Source organism: Neocloeon triangulifer, unplaced genomic scaffold (assembly GCF_031216515.1).
Source record: "Neocloeon triangulifer isolate White Clay Creek 2 clone unplaced genomic scaffold, ASM3121651v1 ptg000022l, whole genome shotgun sequence".
Lineage (NCBI taxonomy): Eukaryota > Metazoa > Arthropoda > Insecta > Ephemeroptera > Baetidae > Neocloeon > Neocloeon triangulifer.
Window position 1 is genome coordinate 4,289,077 of NW_026775562.1, and position 17,193 is coordinate 4,306,269.

At 35.3% G+C, this 17,193-nt stretch overlaps 2 protein-coding genes and 1 long non-coding RNA gene across 5 annotated transcripts; 1 reads left to right on the top strand and 2 right to left on the bottom strand.

Moving 5' to 3' along the window:
* Positions 1–1,093: 1,093 nt before the first annotated feature.
* LOC132204181 (uncharacterized) lies at positions 1,094–4,452 on the top strand. Its single transcript, XM_059632517.1, has 6 exons — positions 1,094–1,217; positions 2,708–2,913; positions 3,159–3,446; positions 3,501–3,647; positions 3,702–3,756; positions 3,818–4,452. The coding sequence occupies exons 1-6, from the start codon at positions 1,175–1,177 to the stop codon at positions 3,877–3,879; spliced, it is 801 nt and encodes a 266-aa protein (XP_059488500.1). The 5' UTR covers positions 1,094–1,174; the 3' UTR covers positions 3,880–4,452.
* Positions 4,453–4,814: 362 nt separating this feature from the next.
* On the bottom strand, positions 4,815–15,941 carry LOC132204180 (glycogen-binding subunit 76A). 3 transcript variants are annotated; one of them, XM_059632515.1, is made up of 4 exons: positions 15,630–15,941; positions 8,450–8,762; positions 7,380–7,778; positions 4,815–6,815 (listed from the first exon to the last, which is right to left on the bottom strand). In XM_059632515.1, the coding sequence occupies exons 2-4, from the start codon at positions 8,759–8,761 to the stop codon at positions 5,820–5,822; spliced, it is 1,707 nt and encodes a 568-aa protein (XP_059488498.1). In that variant the 5' UTR covers position 8,762; positions 15,630–15,941; the 3' UTR covers positions 4,815–5,819. The 3 variants fall into 3 exon arrangements, with proteins under 3 accessions (XP_059488498.1, XP_059488497.1, XP_059488496.1); XM_059632514.1 differs by having other exon boundaries at positions 15,589–15,941; XM_059632513.1 differs by lacking the exon at positions 15,630–15,941 and adding an exon at positions 15,353–15,480.
* LOC132204182 (uncharacterized) lies at positions 9,075–13,883 on the bottom strand. Its single transcript, XR_009442512.1, has 3 exons — positions 13,433–13,883; positions 9,581–9,644; positions 9,075–9,500 (listed from the first exon to the last, which is right to left on the bottom strand). It is a non-coding gene; the product is annotated as an uncharacterized LOC132204182 (long non-coding RNA).
* Positions 15,942–17,193: the final 1,252 nt, after the last annotated feature.

A 17,193-nucleotide genomic window follows, 5' to 3' on the forward strand; every position in this document is an offset into this window, starting at 1 on the left:
GTAACTGAAAAATAAAAGTTTGTTTATTTCAAAAATATTTACAGCGCAGAAGTTTTAATGAAATATATTTCTAAGTTTTTACGCAAGTAAAAAATTATTAAAGAAACTTTTCAGCAGCAAGTTTTTAAATAGAGTTTATAGTTTATTAAATACTTTGGATATTTAAAATGAAATTTCTACTTCCGCGGAAATCTCTTCAATTTTAGCAGTTTGAATTTTTTATTATTGTTGTTTATTTGTTCAAAATTTCAAATGACATTGTTAACATTAATTGTTGAAAATAGTTATTTGGAAAGAGAGGAATTGTTTGCAAAACGGCACCACCACTAGCAAGAAATTTGTTTAAATTTCTGACGTCAAAATGACCCAATTACAAAAATAAAAAAACAATTTTATCAACTTTGTTTGAAGAAATTGAAGTGAAGATTTCGGTCTTTCCTCCTCGTCGTAAAAATTCGTTTTTATTCAAAAGCAAAATGGCTCTACCAGTTTCAGAGACGGTCTGCGATCCTATTTCATGAGCAAGAAAAAAAAATTAAAAATCAACAAAAACTGCAAAAACCAGAATAAAAAAAATCTTAAATCTAACATTATTCAAATTAAAATTTGATTTTTTTTTTTTAAATTTTCTTGCTAATGAAGTAATGAAAAAGAATCGCAGAACGTGAACAAAACTGGTAGTGCCGTTTTGTTTTTGAATAAATTTTTACGAGGAAGCCTGACTTCAAATTTTGTCAACATCTCATAAAAAAATTTTGTTGAAAATTTTCAAATTCATTTTAGAATTATCGCCAATCTCCCTAAAGAAATTCTTGGCGTGATCAATTTCTTAAAAAATAAGAAACAAAAATAATTTCCAATCATTTACAATAGCCCAAAACTAAAAATTCTTGTACTTTATTTGAACAATTTCATGGCGATGCTGTCAGAATCTGGATCACACGTGAGCATTCATCGCATACCAAGCTATGCAGCTGGAGGATTTTACACAGCTGCTGTGTCTGCATCATAAAAAAAGCAACAAGCATTGGTCCTGCAACGTCTTTTGCACGTTGCAATGGCGCCTTTTCCGTTCAAACGGGAATCCCGCGTTGTGATTGGCTGTCGGCGTCAGTGCTGCCAATGCGACGGCGGCGTCACTGGTCGGTACTCGATTCATTCAAATACGTTCAAGATGGCAGACATCACGAAAGACGCTCTCCGCAAGGAAATTGCCGGTAAATAGCTGTGCTCGCTTCCAGGCGTCGGCCGATCGGCCGAATTTCGTCGAAATGGGTCGGCAAAAGGCGGCGGCGTCGATCGGCGCCGCAAAATGCGGCACTCGCCATGGGAAAAAAGCGGTTTTCACTCTTGAGCCGAGGTGGGGGACTTGGTAAATTTCGTCCCGTAATGGCCACAGCAGAGCAGGAGACGCTTTGCCATTTGCGCCGGCCGCCTGCCCATCAGACATGTCCCCGAATTCGATCGTCAAGTCGGCAAACGGCCGGCGCCGAAAAATCGGGCCCAAAATCAGCAGCCGAGATGGCCGGCGTCGGCGGGCCGTGCCCGCCCCCGACGGCCGAATTCGGCGCTTTTCGGGCGCCGATCGACGTTATTCAGACGGACGAGCCTGTATAGAGAGGCTAGCGACCATGTTAAAACACGCATTGCAAGTCGCGCGCACCTTCGCAGATTCTCCGCTTCGGCCCGAAGCCGACTTCGGCGCCGTCGCCGAACGCCGAATTCGGCCGCAAGTCGTCGGCCATGGAGGGCACGACCGACCCGAACGAATTTTCAGACGTGTCATATCGATTTTCGGCTTTTGCCAGTGACCTTAAGTTGCGACTGAATTAAATAGCTCGGATCGGAAAGATCCAGTCGCGCCACTTCTCGAACATTAAGATTTTTTTTTTTAATTTGTAAATTATTCTTTAAATATAGATTTAATATGAAAAATAAAAAAAAAAATGGATATAATTTCAAATTCAAAAAAAATATTTGAATTTTATTTTTAATAATTATGGCATTTTTTTCATTTTTTTTTTTTTTATAAATATTTTGGAAAATTTGGATTGATTTTGATTTGATTTTTATGAAACTAATTTCATGTTTTTGTTTGCCTTTGTTAAATCATTCATGAGCAAAGTGAAAAACAACTTTTATAAAAATATTAAAATAAATTTTAATTTCAATTAAAAAAAATACTTTCTTTTTTTCTGACTTGATTGATTTAGAAGAAATCAATAGACTTGTGAAATTTATGGGAAATATAAAATAATGAAAAAAAAATTGTTTGATTGAAAATTTAAATGTATGCCATAAAAAACGGAATTGTTAAGATATCATCAAATTTAGGAAAATTTAACTTTGAAAAGTTGGCTGCACTCGTAGAAATGAGGCCAATACGAAGGTCAATACATCAAAAAATGTTTCTTATGTTTGCATTGGAATGTCCTCTAAATTTAAATTTATAGTAAGGTTGAAAAAAAATTTAATTTCAAGCGAAACAATTTTTTCTTCATTGAGAATTTAAATGACGGAATTTTCCATGATTCACAGGAAAATATTATTCTAGATAGAGAAAATTATGTATTAATAGTTTTGGAGACTAAAAAAAGTCGGCGCTTTGGTTTTGAAAAAAAAAGATTTTTTTATTCTGCGGAAATTTTGATTAATTTGCATATCATTTAATCATTTTTATTAATTTACAATTTTGTCTAATTTTTAGCCATCCTGAAGGATGCTGATCTGGCGACCACCTCGGCCAAGAAAGTGAGGCAGCAGATCGAGGAAAAGCTGGACTGCGATTTGTCCGAGCGTCGCAAGGAAATCGACGAGCTCGTCATGGAATGTTTGGAGAAGAAACAGGAGGGAAAGAAGGAGGGCGGCAAGAAGAGGTCAAAGAGCGATGAGGAGGACGAAAGCGAGGAACAGGTGGGAATTTGCAAACAGGATGAAATCTAGATTTGATTCCACTACCCTTTTGAAACAAGTTCAAAATAAGCAAATTGAATTTACAGAAAAAAATTCTGATTTAGTTAAATAGTTATTTTTCATTATTAAAAAAGAATATCAAACCAAATTTATTCAACTTGGTAAATTTAATAAAAAATTAACCACTTCAGTTTTTAGACGAATGGAATTTAAATTAAAATATAATAACATTTGTGTAACTTTAGGAGGAGAGTGAGGAGGAAAGTGAGCAGGAAGAGCGCAAAGAGAAGCGCACGGCCGCCAAGAAACCTCCTCCGAAACGCGCCAAGAAGGCCAGCTCGGACGAGGAGAGCGAGGAGGCCTCGGACGACAACGCCAGCGACGAGGAATACAGTCCTGGCAAGAAGGCCAAGGGTGGCAAGAAGCCCAAAGCCAAGGGCAAGAAGAAGGGCAGCGACAGCGACGATGGCAGTGACGAAGACTGGAACAAGAGCAGGCGGGCTGCCGCCAGTGCCAACAAGAAATCTGGACCCGTAAGTCAAATAAGTAAATCAATAAACAAAAATTAACTTATTTAATTTGTAAAGGCTGCCAAGAAAACTGGTGGTGGTGGTGGATACACCAGGGCTTACACCCTTTCTCCTGAACTGGCCGCAGTCATGGGAACTGAAAAGATGGCCCGTCACGAGGTCGTCCGTAAAATGTGGAGTATCATCAAAGAAAAGAATCTCTATGTAAAAAACATCACAATATTTTTTTGAAATTACTTAAATTTTTATTTTGAACAGGACCCGAAGAATAAGCAGTTTGCCATCTGCAATGATGAGCTTCTCGCTGTTTTTGGTGAGATATTTTTTCAATTAAAAAAAAAGACTTAATTAATTACTTGTCGTCATTGTCGCAGGTGTGAAGCGTTTCCGCACATTCGGAATGATGAAGTACTTGAAGAACCACTTCCTCGACTAAATCCCCTCTGACATAATCCGCAAAGTAATTTAGCCATTACTTTTTAATCTGTGGCAGCGTTTGTTGTACTCGATTTGCCGGCGCCATTTGAAAATCATTTATCTTTTAAGTTGATTGCGAAAATTTAGGCTATCCTGTCAAATTGGCCCTACAGGTCGGGTCGCCAATGCAGCGATTATAAAACGACAAAAAAGAATTAATTATCAATGTCAGTACAGCAGTTAGCCAGATTATTACAGTAACTTAATGTGTAAGTTTGAAGTGCATGGTACTACTTGTCTTGCAATCAAGATCCTCTTTCATTATTTTAATTCCTAAATAGCTGAACTGTCAAATTTACAGGCAGTGTAAAGTGTTGGTCGGCTTTGATGGATTATTTTTTTGAATTCAGCTTGTAGAAGAAGTTCCAGGATGTTTGATTACCATTTTAAATGATTTTGTCAGTTCCTCTTTTGGCAATTACTTTTCTTGAGAAGGAATCATTAGTGATGCAAAAATATGTATCTTACGAATATTATTAATTATTTTCTTTTGAATAAATTGTCTGAATTCTGTATTTTAAAAAGTACCAAATTTGTTTCATTTTTAGGGAGATTTCAATTGAAATCAAAATTATGGATTAACTTTTAAATTGTTTATTTCTCAACAGACGTATAGAAGTAATACAATGGAACAGAACACGGTGGTACAAGTTCTGCTTTTATACATTTTTGTGCAACTTGGCGTAGATTTCCCTGCGAATAAACCTGTTTTTTGGTTGAAAACCTTTTTGTTTTTACAACAAGTATTCCAAAATTATTAGTGAATTGCACTGAGTTTCGACTCTGAATAAAATTTTACACGGGCTCAGAGAGCTGAAAATGGCACTGATTGATTCGACTAAATTATTTTCACAACGAGTAAACGTTTCTTTGTAAATAAGGAAAGAGACGAGAGAGATTACAAGTTTCAAAAAAAAAAAACCACTTGAACAGGATTGATTGTAAAAGAGGTATGAGATGATAAAATTATTTGGTGGGAGCAATTATCATATTTTTGAAAATACACAATATTCTGCATTGCTTTTCCTTCTGTAGCAGATAAAAATATTACAATTTATATTACTTTTGTGTTCACTTTCTTTCGCTATGGCGGTTTGATATTTAGAGTTTAATCAGTCCTACCAGTGTGGCACTAAAATTTAATAGATAATTCAAACAAATTTTCATTATTTCCAGCCAATCATTGTGATTGATATTTTTCATGCTTTTTTGCCGCCGAATATTTTACAAATCCAATTTTCCGCAAGCACTTAAAAGGGTAGACATTTACAAAATTATGAACATTGACATGTTAATACCTAAACGCGCAGTGTATTGCATTTTTTATAAGTTATACATAATGCGTTGATAAAAATCCTAAACGGAAATATATATTTTGATTTTGTGTAATTTTCTCCATTTGAAAAGCAACATATTGCACTGAACAAGGTCAACGAAACAATTAGGAACTGGGTCCCGCAATCTAAATTCTCTCATTGGCTATGATCCAGCTCAGAATCACGAGCGCATGACCTTAGCCAAAACCAAATCGGCTATTTTGTGGCGACAACATTTTTGCCCACGCACTCGATGAGAAAAACCGTATCACACAAATTGCATTAAAACATTTTGCGAATAATCCAATCAGACTTTGAGCTGCTCCTTAAAACACTCAATGATAGCTTTTGGGAAATTTTTCGAGGAATTTCAACACACAGCACAGCTCTGTTGAAATCAACTAATTAACAAATCTGAACATTTTTTTCCAACACTGCCTGGTAATTTTTAATCATTTTGATCGGCAGTGACCTTTGTCCTCGTTTCAGTTCGTATATTTAAGCATGTTCCGGCCCCTCAAAGGCCGGACAGCCAAATTCGAGTGGTGTCAAAAATTTTATGATGAGACATTTATTTGAATGATCAGTAGAAGGAGGCCCAACCGCTGTCCTCGGGGGGCGGCGGCGTCTCCAGCACTTCGAGGTTCGACCTGAGATAGTCGCTGCTGTCCGTGTTGACCGGCGTGAGACACTGGAAGGCGTAGTTGGCGCCGTTGTTGTTGTCCCAGTGGACGTCCCCGCACGTCGTATACCGCACGGCGAACTCGATTCGCTGTCCGATGTCCAGCGTGTTGGCGTACAAAATGAACGAGAACTTGTCCGAAAATCCGTCCGACGATCCAGCCACATAGGACGCCTGCAGGTCTGCGAAGTTGTCCCAGTTGTCCAGGGTGTACCGGACGTGGACGGACTTGTGGAACTCGATGTTGAGCACCCGGACGGTGCCGGTGATGCTCATCGTGTCGCCAACACAGGCGTTCTCCAAGCACACCCGCTGACTCCGGAGTCTGTCCAGGAAATCCGGACACCCGCTCGGTTGCTGGAACATTGGGAAGAGACATTTTTCAGGTGCCTTGGGCGCTTCTTCCTCGCGTCTGGCGCTGAGGGAGGGGTCGTGGAGGTCCCAGTAGGCGCAGCTCGGCACTTTCGGGATTTCGTCCATGAAGGTCCGCACGTCGGCCAGGTCGAGTCCGAGCACGTCCGCGAACCGGACGATTTTCTTGCGTCCGGGAGTACCGGGAGGGGTTTTGCCAGTTTTCAAACTGGAGGAGCGCTGCACTCGTCTGGGGGGCTCGTCCGGTGTGTTGAGGGTGTCGTCGTGGCAGGCGTGGGGAATGGTGCACTCCTTGTCCAACTCTTCGGGGGTCTCGGCTCTGGACAGCACCACCTTCGGGCTGTTGAAAGAATCGCCCACTAGGGTCTCTTCGTGCAACAGACTCTCCACCGCTTTCTTGTTGGTCATCACTTCCAGTTTTCTCACCAGTTTTTCCTCTAAGATTTCCCGCTCTTCAGCAGAGATTTCGTGGTGGTTTTCTGGACTGGCAGGTGATGTTAGTAGCTCGCCCTCTTCCGGTGTGTTCTAAAGAGAAGAAAAGTTAAATTTTAAGTTGAATAAAAAGAATATCCTTACGAAATTCTATTCAAATTTTTATCAAAAATTGCATTAAAAAAAGTTATTTTTATTCCAATTTTTTTCTTTACATATTGTAATTGAATTTAATATTTGATTTATTTTCAAGCTCCTTTAAAAAGATTTAAATCAATGAATTTTTGTAATAATGTATTCCATTTTATTTTTAATTTAAAAGATTATTTTTAAAAGCAATTGAAATGCATTGCAATAAATTTACCATTTTTATAAAATAAATTTTAAAACTATTTATAAATAATTTAAAATTTAAAAAATTAGAAAGAAATTTGAATATTTTTTTACAGATAATATTTAAAAACAATTGAAATGCATCGCAATAATTTTTTTTAACAAATTTTTTAACAGTTATTAAAATTTCTGTTTAATTTCTTAATTATTATTAAAAAATAAAATGATAAAAACTGCTATTTCTTTATAACAAAAGAACATCGAATGAATTGAAAGTTTCTTAATCATTTCAGTCATTTTTGAACAAATATATTTTAAAATTACCTGCTCAGCTTCTTGCACGTGATTGCATTCGGGGCTCACAAGCAATCTGCACTCTTCGTCCTCCTCTTTGTCCTCTTCCTCGGCAGCACAGCCCACCCTGCTTCCGTTGATAGCACTTTCCGCAATGTCGCCGTCCAGCGGCGCCTCTTGCTCCTCTGCTTCTTTTTCCTCTTTGGGCTGCCTTTTTTTGCTGCTGCCGACCAGCACCTCCTGGTGTCTCTTTTCCGGCGGCACCAAACTGGCGAACGCGTCCGCCAGCACTTCGCCCCACGCCGGCTCAAAGTACACCGAGGTCTCGTCTTCTTCGCTGTCGGCGTCGTCCGCCTGCGTCGGCGACGCCAGCACGCATCCTGACTCGCATTCAGTCGTTAGTCCGTCAGACTCATTGATTATTTCCTCCTGCGGAAAAACGGACAGATAGGGTTGATTGTTATTAAAAATAAAAATTTAAAAAAAAATCAACACAGGACGAGAATTATTATAACAATTCTTTGTTACTTTTGATTGAGTTTATGTCACAATATTTACTTCAAATATAAATTTGAATAATTCATTTTTTTTTTTATTAAAGATGATTTTAAATATCTCAATACCATCAAATTATAATTGATTTCAGTTATTTAAGAAATAAAAAGCGATTTCGGTAAAAATGGGCAGGATTAATAAATTAATTATTAATATTTATATACATAGTATTTTTTATGGTTGTATAAAATTATAAATAAACTTATTTCTATTTTACAATTAATAAATCTATCAATTTTTAAATTTTATTATTTAATAATTTAACAAATAAATAAATAAATGTATTGCAATTAAAAATTAATTTTAAATTTTAAGTAACTAAATTAAAAATAGTTCTTGTTTTTTTTTTTTTAATTGACAAGTTTAGCTGAAAAAAGGCAAAATGGATGATTTAAACTGTTTTAATAATAATAATTTATAAAAAAAATTACAAGATTATTAAAATTGTTTTCCAACTGGCATTATTTTTCCCTTGGTTTATTTTTTATTCGTTATTATTTAAAAATTGTATAATTTAACAATTATTTTAACACATAATAGCTGACCTCATTGGTGGGACTAGAAGCTCCAGAATGTTGGTCGACGACGTCAAAGTCGTAGAACCTGTCGGTGTTGTTGGAGTCGGGCGGCGAGACGACGAGGGCCTCTTTGCTGCCGGTGCGTCGCATTTGCCAGAACTCGGGCGAGTCGGTGGCCTGAAGACCGGGCGCGGCCGCGCCATCCGCGTCCTCCTCGTACTGGCCGCTGCCGTGACCGAGGGAGCGGAGGCGGTTCGAGAGGCGGCGGGCGAACGTCTCGGCGCGGCCCCTGCACCCTGTCGGCAGCAGGGAGCCAAGGCCGCACCGCTCCGCGGCCATTCTGCCAGACAAAAAAAAAATCAAAATTAGCTCTAATTAATCAATTGTAATCGAAAAATTCAGGGAATTGTCACGAATTGTAAAAGGAAATCGAAAAAGTCTGGCTTTTTTGGTAGGAAAGGAAAAAACTACGGAATTTGTAAAATATTCTTCTTATATGTTTAAAATTTTTATGGATAGGGATAATTTTTTAACATTTTCAGAAAAAGGGTGTTTGGAACTTTTAAATTTTGCTCCAGTTCATTTAAAAGATTAAAATGGAACTTTAAAATCAATTATCAAAATGATTTAGAAATTAAAGGTTTTAGCTCTTCAGACCTATTAATTAATAATTTTCAAATAAAACTCCCAACGATTTATTAAATTTGTTTTTGTACAAATTTTGGAAAAAATTTTATAAAATATAAAAAATATTAAAAAAAATCGCCCATTTTGGTTCTATTGAAAGCTGTAGAATTTTGTTATTAAAAATATACATTAAAAGTTTAATATTTTTAAAAAATTTTATTTTAAAGATATTTCTAAATAAAAATGTTTGTTGATTTTGGTCCTTGTGAAATAGTTGAATAAATTTTTCAAGGCTGCAATCTGTTGAAGAAATTACACATAATTAATTGCGAGATTCGTTTGATTATCTTAGATTGGCTGTAATTCGAGAGTCAACGAGGATTCAATTGGGTGCAGAATTGCGTTTGCCACTCACAAGTGTATGTACGACGGGCTCTCCTTTGTTTTGTATCTGCGGAAAGAAATGTGAATTGCCAGTTATTCCCGGTGTGCGGTTTCGGCTTCCATGAAAAAAAAAAAAAAAATACTTACATGCTCAACATGTTTAAAGCGCGTTTGTGTCTTTCCTGTTCACAAAAAATGGTCCCCACTACTCCTGTTGGTGTGAGTTTGTGTTTAGAATGAAAAATAATATATTGAATTTGCATTTGGATTAAATGCAAATTTGGTGATTGGAAAAAAAATTGAATCTGTGATTTGTTTTGGAAAAATTGCGTCATTTGCAAACTGTTAATTAAAAAAAATTGTATGAACAAACACTAATTTTATTTAATTTTTTAACATTATATAAAGAAATTGAAACATTTTCTTCACAGTTGATATTCTTTTGAAAGGATTAAATGTATTAATACATTAGAAAATCGATTTTCGACCTAATTTGATTGAGATATTAAATTCCAAAGTTTTCCAAAGATGGCTGCCGTTCAGTAGATTTTGAAAGTTAATAACTCAGTCAATTTTTGTCTGAAAATAATTTTTTAAAAGACGTTTCAAATGTTTCACAAAGATCTATGAGGATCTCAACTAGGCAAATTTTATTTTCTGCAAAATTCTATCCCCTTTAATAAGGTGTAAAGTCAGTTTGTTTGTTTTTAATTTAATTATGAAATTATTTAACCGGTTTTTAGCTTCAAATTTTACTTTGAATTTCTTTTAAATTAAATATTTCAATTATTAATGTAATAAATATAATTCAAATTTATAATTTAATACATTTTTTTCTACGGCGTTTTGAACAATATTTGAATTTTTATAGCTTTGAACTGCTCAGAAGTGACTTACGCTCGTCTTCCTCGCGAATAAAGCAGCAAAAATATCGCTTGAAGCGCGGCATTCGGTTTCTCTGTGCAATTGCGGTTTTCTTTCCCATATCAATCCGCACTTCTTCTTGTTTGCGAACAATGAATTGCCGTTTATATTTAGCGAAGACCACTTTGCACGGCGCAACCCGAGCCGCGGTGGCAAAATCAAAGTTTCCGAGACGAGTATTCAATTACAAAAGACGCATGCAGGATTTAATTGTCTTTCTTTATTTGCTAACCCTGACTCTCGCCGCCGTGCTCGCTGGGTTTTCTACTCTAATTGAGTGGCCACCTTTTGTTCTGCGCGAAAAAAACACGCACGTGCGCAAAGAGGAAAAAAATTACATTTCCCGGCAGACTCTGCACGTGGAGCGAAAAGGGCGTCGAGGGTAATTTGGGACGAACGGGCCTGAAAGCCGCAGTAAATTTGGATTGCACGCGACATTTGCAGCAACCGCTGACTCTAAAACGGTAAATCTCCGGGGAATTGCATACAAAATACTTTTTCATTTCAACATTTACAAAATACTGATTTAGAAATTTTTAACATTTTTGCTAATTTTTCGATGATTAAACATTAAAAGATTTTTTAAAAGTTTGCTTAATTTCTTTTCATAATTATTTTATAAGTGATTTGAAATATTCGATTTTGAACAATAAAAAGATTTTAATTATTATCGTTTTGTGGAAGCCTCTAATAATTTTAACTATTAATAATATTCAAAATTTGATAATTATCTGGGTCGGATTTAAATTAAATCGATCATGAATTGATCTTTGCCGATGCTACTGACACACAAAATAACCTTTGGCCCTGCGCCAAAAGAGCTTGAATAATAATGGAAAGGGTTTGGCGAACGACGAAGACGACAAATTTCATTGAGAAAATTTTAATTAACTCCACAATTGTCGTTTTTAAGTTTGCAATAAAATTTTAGTGATTTTGAACTTCTTTGGTTTCAAAGCGATATTGATTTTTTTTACATAAGCAACAAAAATAATGATTAATTTTATAAATGGTCATCAAATTCTTGTTTGTATGATATTTTTTAAACGTTTCCGGCATTAAGTTTTAAATTTTAACAGCTTCAATGTATGCTTGATAATAAATTCTCAAAGAAGAACTTTTACTCTTAAAATTAGCCATAAAATTAAGAACCATTAAATTTGATCATATTTGTTACTAAAAATTAAAATTATTCTCATAAGCTTTCTGTTGAAAGATAATAAAAATTAAGTGCTAAAAAATGTCCACAATAATATTTACTTTAAATTATTATTTTTATTTGTAAAAGAAAAATTTAACTATACAATTTTATTAAATTTGTCAATATTAAATACAATTCAAAATAATAATTAATTAAAGATTACAATAGTTTTCAAATATTTATATCAACAATTTTTCCAAATAAAAAAAAAATTAATAAAAAAATCAAATAATTCAATTTTTTATTTTCTTTAAAGGCAAATATAAAAATCCAACAATCTCAACTGCACATTAGAAGTGCCGCAGCTGTTCCATTTTTGGACGAAGCTACGTAGAAAGTAGACCGCGCTCCACATTACAGAAAATAAAGCTGAGTTTTGAATAAATTTCAAAATCACGGGACTCTGAAACTTTTATACTCGGTCATGTGCTGCTCTTTTTTTCTTGTCAACTTCTAGAAACAACAAAGCAATGGCGATGCCAAAACTATTTTTATAATTTCGTATGTTCAAAAGCGGTGCCAAATCTCCCGCGTGATGCTCTTTGATTCGATTTGAAGCCGAAAAAAGTTCGCTCTCGTCACATGTGCGAGTCAAAAGTCCGTCTGACGCAATTAGAATTTCTCTTCTTTAATCCATTAGCTCTGTATACGTGCGAGCATTTCGTAAACATGCTCCACATCAACTCGCCGACTCGGTTTTTTTCCGTAACAAGTCAATCTAAAGGAAACTCGTCGGTATGAAAAAATATTGAAAAAAAAAAATACAAATTAAATATACCATTAGGATTTTATGGATGATAAGTCGGGGTTAAAAGTCTCGCCCTGTGTAGAGAGCAACGTTTTGTGGGATAATCGATATTGCCTTGCGGATGTCAGGGTTAACGCCTCGGGATAAGAAAAGGAACTAGGCGCAAAAATAACACAGAGTTTATTGCTTTTGAACCAATCTGAGTTGTTGAGACAATTATTATTTTGCTCCTGCAATTATGTCAATTTTGTTAATTAACATCGGAAAACCCTTTGGCTTTGAAAAAATGAAAATAAAAGATGATGTAAGAAGACATCAAATTTCTTCCACACTAAAAAATATATAAGACAATTTTTAAATATTTTCTTTTTTGTTTAGATAGAAAAATAATCAATTGTGAAGGGAATAATTGAATTGTTGGAAAAACCGGCACCAGAAATCTTACAAAAAATGTTCCCAATGAATTTTTGTAATTTAATTCATTAAAAAAATAAAAATTAAGATACAATTTCTACATTTTTAATTATTTTTGGTCCAGAATCGCGTTAAAAACGTATTCTTGTTGGACGTTTTGGTCAGATTTGACTATAATTATTGTAGATGGGATTTGATAATAAATAAAATTTAAAAAATTCTTTTCCCAAATTTTTAGGTGGTGATATAAAAATAAAAATCACATGAATAAATTAAGCCAAAAATCAATTAAGATCAACTTTTGCTCATTTTTCTGCAGATTCAAGAACCTTGCCAAAAATTTCATACGTTTTTTTGGTTAGATTTTGGTGATTTTATGTCTTTAAATTGCATGACAAGTGCACATTTCATTTCATAAAAGAATTAACTCTTTAGTTTTAGCCACTTTTAAATTAACTGTTTTCATTTAAAAGCAGCTTAATTCAAATGTATCTTGATTAACACTTTTTATCTCAATGGGATGAATGAATTAAATTAATTTTTTTATGTTGGTAGACAAAATGACGAATCAATAATATAATTAATCCCTGTGACTTCCGTAAACTTTTATCATCAGTTAATTTCCAGAACATTTGAATGCAAAATTTCATACGACGCAATATTTCAAAAAGCAAATCACAAAAACAATTTGGATCGAAAATTTTTGACTCACCTAAAATGCGACTAAAGCTTAATCTAAACCACACACTAGCTATGCCACTACACGCGAAATGCACACGGCTGAGAGAAACGGCGGCGAGATTTGTTCCGAGTGGGGACAGGTGAGCGAATAAAAAGCAGCAAACTGCACGCACAATTATTTTGCACCTCACTCTCGTGACGTCACATTTCGCCAAGCGCATCCCCCTTTCCCATTCATTCGCTCGCTCCGCACGCGACTAGCAAAACGACAATCTATCGACGATTTCGTCATCGGCCAGAAGGCAATCAATTTAATTAAATTTAGGCAAAAAAAAAATAAAGAAATAAGGCCGCTTGGTCGGTTAAAATCTCGTTGAGGATTCAGTAAATACTAAATTTAATTTCATGAATTGTTCTAAAAAAATTTAATAATTTGTGTTCTATTTTAGATTTAAAAATTTATTTTCAATGGAAAAAATGTTTAAATAAAGGAGTTTTAGAAAAATTGCAATTAAATTCTGTCTCCATCTGTGAAGAATTTTAGCAAAAAGTTCTTAAAAAAAACACCAATTGATTTATTTAGCGTGATTTTTATTATTTTTTTTTTTTACAGTTTCCCATTTTAAATTTGGGATGGTTTCAAAGTTGATTTAATTATGTAGATTTTGAATGAAAAGAGAAGCGAATTGGAAAAAAAACACTTTAAAGGGTGAATTTTAAATAAATCATTGAAATATCAATTTCCCATTCTTTTCAACGTATTTTTTTTTAATAATTAAATTTAAACAATAAAAGAAACAAATATATCCCAATTAAATTATTTTGTAGCTGACGAAAGATTTGTTAATTTTTAAATCATTTCTGGTCATAAAAAAAAAATACATTCAAACTTTCTCCAGTTTTCGTGTGAGAATGATTCTGTCATTTAGGAAGGATTTTTTTTCTTCTTTTATATGAAAAAAGAAACGGTCGATTCCGAACGCTGATCACGGCGATTTGAAGGAATGCGTGAAGCACAGGGGGTGGAAAGGCCGACCCGCTCCCCTCTGGCTGCTTCGATTCCAGATATATCCAGAAAAGACCGTTTAGCCCCCGCGGCCAACCAATTCCTTCACTTCTTGTGTAAATAAAAATATTACCAAGCTCAAAAGTACAATGAAAATGCACGCGAAACTGACCTGCCACAACAATAACGACGGCCGGATGTTTAGTTAGAATTGAAAAAATGGAAGAAAAAAAATAGTTTTCACTACAATATTTACGTTTCCAATTTGCACGTCTTGAATTTGAAACTGTGAAAGCAAAAATTTATTTTAAAATCTAAAATTTTCAATTCAAATTTAAAAAAAAAGTAATGATTCAACTGAGGAGTGAAAAATAAAACAATAATTTTGAATGCTCAAAGCTAAAAAAAAAACAGTTTAAAAAAGCTCAAAATTTAGATTTTTATAGAAAAAAAATAAAAATAAATTAAATATTTAAGTTTCTATAAATTAAAATTTCATAATAAAATGACAAAGATTTAAGATTTTATTTTTATAAAAATAAAAAGTTTTGCTAAAATTCATTTAAAATCAATTCGAAAACAAAATTTAAATCGACAAAAGAGAAACAGAAAATTAAATCCTCATCAGTAATATAAATTTTAATTTATAATTAATGTTTTAATGTGCAATCGATTTAATTATTTTGATTTTAAATCTGTATAAAATGCCCTAAATTGAAAAAATTTAATTTAATTATTGCAAAATATTTCAGATTCCTTTAGTTAGACAAAATTATGTAATAAGATTGATTTATGCACTAGGAAATTAATTAATATTTTCTCAAAAAAAATATATTAGCCAAACCTTTTCGAGTGATTGCGTCACGAATTAATCGGGAAACTTCCGGAATATTTCACAGATCTGATAAGGGCAGGACGTGAATTTTTTTGAAAATAACAACAAACCGCAGAAGTGCAAGGAAGCACACGGCGGAAATTGTTATAATTTCAGCCGCGAATAAAGTCCGATGGGGTGGATTGTAGAATCGACTGCGCGTCCTACGTGACTGACGACACATTCACGCACACACAGTGAATGAAAATTCGCGAGTAAAGAAACAAAGGGTTGCGGGAGGGAAAATTACAAGTGCAAAAAGCGGCGGGAAGAATAATTCAACCGGTTATTAATTACTCGGTTTTACCTGAAGTAGTCGATGGCGCGAGGCGGCGGGACGCGACTCACCTTTGACGGGGGCCGACGGACTGTCTGCTCAGGCCGCCGCCGCTCGGGTCATCCTGCGCGCTGGTCAAGGACACGCAAGGTCACGCCGCGAGCACGGCAACGACGGCTGCGCCTCCTGCGCCGGCCTCGACGCAAGAAGTGACAAGAAGTGACACTCGTTGCTTGTCGACAATCTCTCTGTCGGCGTTTCGGCAGCAGAGACAGCCGTGTGTCCGACGAGTCGTCCGCCGAATCGGTCTCACCGAATGACCCGCATGACTTTTGCTCGCTCTCTCGCTCGCTCGGCCGGCCAGGCGGGGAAAAGCAGCAGCAGCACTTCGTGGAGTTGCCTGCTGGCGCCAACTGCCGGCCTCTGACCCCAACTACGACCGCCACCCCTTCCAAGCGCGCCACTCTGGCCGTTTACTCCACTTTTGACCAGGGAAAGATCCGATTATTATTATAATTGACAGGGTCCGAATATGAGAGAATTGATTCGCGAAGCGATTCTCGAGAAGCGATTCTTGAGAAGGGATTAACTTCGAAAAAAGTAATGTTAGGCGTGCATTTTGATTAAACAAATCACCTAGAGTGACAAATAATTGTTTGAAGGGTGAAATCGGGAAAGGATGAGGTGTAATTGGCAGTGAAAAAGTTACCATTTTGATTTTTACATATGTTGTTGGGGTTGTTGAAAGGTAGCTTCTCCTAAATTTTCAGCTTAAAATATGGAGCGCTTTTCCGGGAAATTGGATTTTTCCAAAAACAGAAAATATTAAATATCTTTGCTACTAATGAGAATAAATGAATGCCCTTTTCACCACCAGACGTAACTTTTTACGCCCGACAACTTTGCTGTTGATAATTTTTGTGTAGGTCAAAGGTCAAGGTCACTAATTAGCAAATTTCAATTTCAAACGCAATTTTCGCAAAGAAGCACACCTTGGATTTTTTTCGTGATATACAAAAAAATGTAGCCCAAAGTCTGTAGAACAAAATACTTGATTTCCAGATTGGTAACTTTTCCTGTTTATTTGATATTTTTAATTGAATATTAAAAAACAGTGAAAAATCGCTTTTCCGCAAACGAAATTAATTTTCAAACAGCGATAACTCTTTTTCTGCTAGAGATACGCAAAAACATGCAAGAACAAAAAGTGTTTCTTATGACCTAACCTATCGAACCATGTATCGATCATGTAGGTCAAGTCACTTAAGGTCATTGACCTCAGTGACCTGTGACCTTCAAAAACGATTTTGCAAAGTATTAGTAAATTAAATAATAAAAAAGAGTGTGCCCGTTCTGAAAATTTTCCATTTTTATGCAAAATCGTTTTTGAAGGTCACAGGTCACTGAGGTCAATGACCTTAAGTGACTTGACCTACATGATCGATACATGGTCCGATAGGTTAGGTCATAAGAAACACTTTTTGTTCTTGCATGTTTTTGCGTATCTCTAGCAGAAAAAGAGTTATCGCTGTTTGAAAATTAATTTCGTTTGCGGAAAAGCGATTTTTCACTGTTTTTTAATATTCAATTAAAAATATCAAATAAACAGGAAAAGTTACCAATCTGGAAATCAAG

What these genes read in the sequence shown, in the direction of transcription:
- LOC132204180 (XM_059632513.1), bottom strand. Translation starts at nt 15,465, where the DNA reads ATGTGTCGTCAGTCACGTAGGACGCGCAGTCGATTCTACAATCCACCC. An exon ending in CTTCTAGTCCCACCAATGAG is followed by an intron (nt 7,779 to 8,449) that starts GTCAGCTATTAT and finishes GTTTTTCCGCAG; the next exon opens with GAGGAAATAATCAATGAGTC. An exon ending in ACGTGCAAGAAGCTGAGCAG is followed by an intron (nt 6,816 to 7,379) that starts GTAATTTTAAAA and finishes TCTTCTCTTTAG; the next exon opens with AACACACCGGAAGAGGGCGA.
- LOC132204181 (XM_059632517.1), top strand. Translation starts at nt 1,175, where the DNA reads ATGGCAGACATCACGAAAGACGCTCTCCGCAAGGAAATTGCCG. An exon ending in TCTCCGCAAGGAAATTGCCG is followed by an intron (nt 1,218 to 2,707) that starts GTAAATAGCTGT and finishes TCTAATTTTTAG; the next exon opens with CCATCCTGAAGGATGCTGAT. An exon ending in TGAGCTTCTCGCTGTTTTTG is followed by an intron (nt 3,757 to 3,817) that starts GTGAGATATTTT and finishes TCATTGTCGCAG; the next exon opens with GTGTGAAGCGTTTCCGCACA.